This window comes from Triticum dicoccoides, chromosome 7B (genome assembly GCF_002162155.2).
Source record: "Triticum dicoccoides isolate Atlit2015 ecotype Zavitan chromosome 7B, WEW_v2.0, whole genome shotgun sequence".
Taxonomy (NCBI): domain Eukaryota; kingdom Viridiplantae; phylum Streptophyta; class Magnoliopsida; order Poales; family Poaceae; genus Triticum; species Triticum dicoccoides.
Genome location: NC_041393.1, coordinates 211073251 through 211076284, shown reverse-complemented (window position 1 = coordinate 211076284; position 3034 = coordinate 211073251). Strand labels below are relative to the sequence as shown.

At 51.2% G+C, this 3034-nt stretch overlaps 1 protein-coding gene across 1 annotated transcript; it reads left to right on the top strand.

Moving 5' to 3' along the window:
* Nucleotides 1-364: 364 nt before the first annotated feature.
* Nucleotides 365-2448, top strand: LOC119340520 (protein CUP-SHAPED COTYLEDON 3-like). The gene is made up of 2 exons (XM_037612442.1): nucleotides 365-995; nucleotides 1808-2448. The coding sequence occupies exons 1-2, from the start codon at nucleotides 468-470 to the stop codon at nucleotides 2282-2284; spliced, it is 1005 nt and encodes a 334-aa protein (XP_037468339.1). The 5' UTR covers nucleotides 365-467; the 3' UTR covers nucleotides 2285-2448.
* Nucleotides 2449-3034: the final 586 nt, after the last annotated feature.

Genomic DNA, 3034 nt, shown 5'->3' with positions numbered 1-3034 from the left:
CTAGTTGCGGTTTCCATCCAGCAGGTGGCTCTAGTTTGCGAGAAGGTTTTAGCCTTCACGGCCCCCTTAAGCTCCATCAAGTTTCCTCTTCGGGCCCGTTCCAGGTGCATCTTTACCCTTCACCCTCCTTTAACCTTTCCCTTCCGGTAGCTCATTTCACCCCTCATCTTCATCTACACCTAGCTAGCTAGGTAGCGACACTGTGGGATAAAGCAATACCAATACAGGCGGTGAGAGAGAGAGAGAGAGAGGGGTAGGGGCTTTGGGCTAAGCATAAACACTGTTGTCTCTCTACGTTTCCGTGCTCGACTATATAGACCCTCCATTGGCCTCTTGCATCCACACACACCACACCACCATAGCCAAGAGCAACCCATTTCACACTGACTCGCTCGCCGTGCCACAGCTTGCTTCACCTAGCTCGTAGAGAGTGTGAGAGCGACCGTTGAAGGGCCGGCGAACCGCGCATGCACCAGCACCAGCACCAACCGGCGGCGGCCATGGGCGACGCGCTGTGGGAGTTGATCGGGGAGGAGATGGCGGCGGCCGAGGCGGCCGCCGGGGAGCACGGCCTCCCCCCGGGCTTCCGCTTCCACCCCACCGACGAGGAGCTTGTGACCTTCTACCTCGCCGCCAAGGTCTTCAACGGCGCGTGCTGCGGCGGCGTGGACATCGCGGAGGTGGACCTGAACCGGTGCGAGCCGTGGGACCTCCCGGAGGCGGCGAGGATGGGGGAGCGGGAGTGGTACTTCTTCAGCCTCCGCGACCGCAAATACCCCACGGGCCTCCGCACCAACCGCGCCACCGGCGCCGGCTACTGGAAGGCCACCGGCAAGGACCGCGAGGTGCTCAACGCCGCCACGGGCTCCCTCCTCGGCATGAAGAAGACGCTGGTCTTCTACAGGGGCCGCGCCCCCCGCGGCGAGAAGACCAAGTGGGTCCTCCACGAGTACCGCCTCGACGGCGACTTCGGCGCCGCCCGCCGCTCCTGCAAGGTGCGCACTGATCCAGTAGTTGGTTGCACGCTATTATTGCTGCATCCATGAACATTTCATTTTGTTACTACTCTTTTTGCTAAATACATTCTCGAGCTTCTAGTCACTGTGTGAGCTCGTCGTTGAAACATCAACTGTGGAGTGGTCAAGAACAAGTTACATGGTCGTTAGCAGAAGTAGATGCAGACATCACGATGCATTGAATGCAGCATGCGTGTGCTTGCATTGCATGCATAAGGTGACATATGCATGCAGATTGATTTGGAATATATGCTTATTATACTTGTAGCCTAGTACACTTTTGTTCATTCATTCGATGCTGGTGCCTGGTAGTATCATAAGCATGACGATGATGCTGTACACAGTGGGCCGTTTCTGCTCAAAAATCTAGTTTCAGATTTGCACTGACACAGGATGTATCTGAGCTAGCTAGCGATATAAGTATGCTACACCATACTGGGTACGTGTTTGTTCCCTTCTCAGGGCTCATGTACTTTGCATGCATGGCTCGAGGATCTCCAATCGTCCTACTGCAGATCAACAAATCTTCCATTGATATCTCCCTGTGCCATATGCTTATAAAAAAAGGGGTCGTTTCGCCCATGAAGCATAAATGTGCTCTCCGCTTGCAGAAGTTCATGAGTAAATATATAGATATAGATAGATAGATTCTCTACAGCGCATTTCTGTCCTAGCTAGATCACAATCCATGCAAAAGAGAATATTATATCGATCTACGTTTTTTTGGATATGTTGATTATATTTCTGAGCAATGTTTTGAACTTATATTGTCCATGATATACTTTTTGCAGGAGGAATGGGTGGTGTGCAGGATCTTCCACAAGGCGGTAGACCCGTACAGCAAGATGATGGAGATGAGAAACCCCTACTGCTACTTCCCCATGAGCCCCCACCACCCCAGCTTCTTCCAGGACGCACCTCCTGCCCCCTTGCCAAACCCTAGTCAGCTCATCTTCCACCATGACCTCCCAAACCTGCAGTCCTCCCCATTAATGCAGAGCCAGGGCCAGGCCAAGAACACAAGCAGCAACAATGGCGGCTTCCCAGCAGCAGCTTGCGTCCAGGAGCAGCCAAACAGCAGCTGCAACCAAGCATATTTCCCTTTCCCTCCCTTCGCCTCCATCGTCAATGGCAAGGCAGGCCCACCGGCGCAGCCCAGGGTCAACGGCGGTCCACAGGAGCCACCGCCGACCTGGCTGGACGCTTGCCTGCAGCACAGCACCTTCATGTACGAGATGGGCCCACCTGCAGCCACCAGGGGTGCATGATCCGGGTCACTCGTTTCCTAGGGCTACCCTCGCATCTCGATCGATCGTTATGTTGCAGCTTTTTATTATTGATTAGTCAAGTTGCGAGTGTGATCGGCATTTAGACAAGCACTTGTAATTGTTTCCCCTTGTTCTCCGATTAATCCTCTAGTTTCCGTAGCTTATGATCATATGTAGTGCTTTGCTTGCTTGTGCATAGGATCATTGGAGTAGTAGGAGACTAGCTAGCACTGGACTACTAATCTCGTGATCCATGCATGTACTCACATGCAATATGGTCCTATGTAGTTATAATCTATGTGTAATGAAGAACATCTCGTTGTGGATTTGCTTTTCATATGCCCGATAACATGTGCTTTATGTAGCACTAGCAGTGTGGTGTGGATGAGTCCTTATAAACTTGTAGTGACTGTTTCTCATGTTCAAAAGTAAATAATTGTAGTGCGGTAGTCACTCCTACGTTCTCTGGAAACATGCTTTCTCTCTGCGACTCCTACAATAACTTGATGTTTTAACAAAAAGATAGATGCCCCTTTTTGCCAGAAGAGAACTATTAAAAATGGTTGTAGACAACATCATTCAGCTCCCACAACTAGGTGTGGAATGGAATTGCATTTTTTGCATTCAGCTCATATTTAGCAAGATGTGCGGTACACACTCTTTGTTGTGTAGTGGATTCGGTTCCTGACATGAGATCTGCACATACAACTCTCTCATTGCACGGATGAGCTAGCCAACCACATGCACATG

Excerpts from the sequence above, each read along its gene's own strand:
- LOC119340520 (XM_037612442.1), top strand. The coding sequence starts at position 468 with ATGCACCAGCACCAGCACCAACCGGCGGCGGCCATGGGCGACGCGCTG. Across the intron at positions 996-1,807 it reads CCGCCCGCCGCTCCTGCAAG|GAGGAATGGGTGGTGTGCAG; the intron begins GTGCGCACTGAT and ends TACTTTTTGCAG.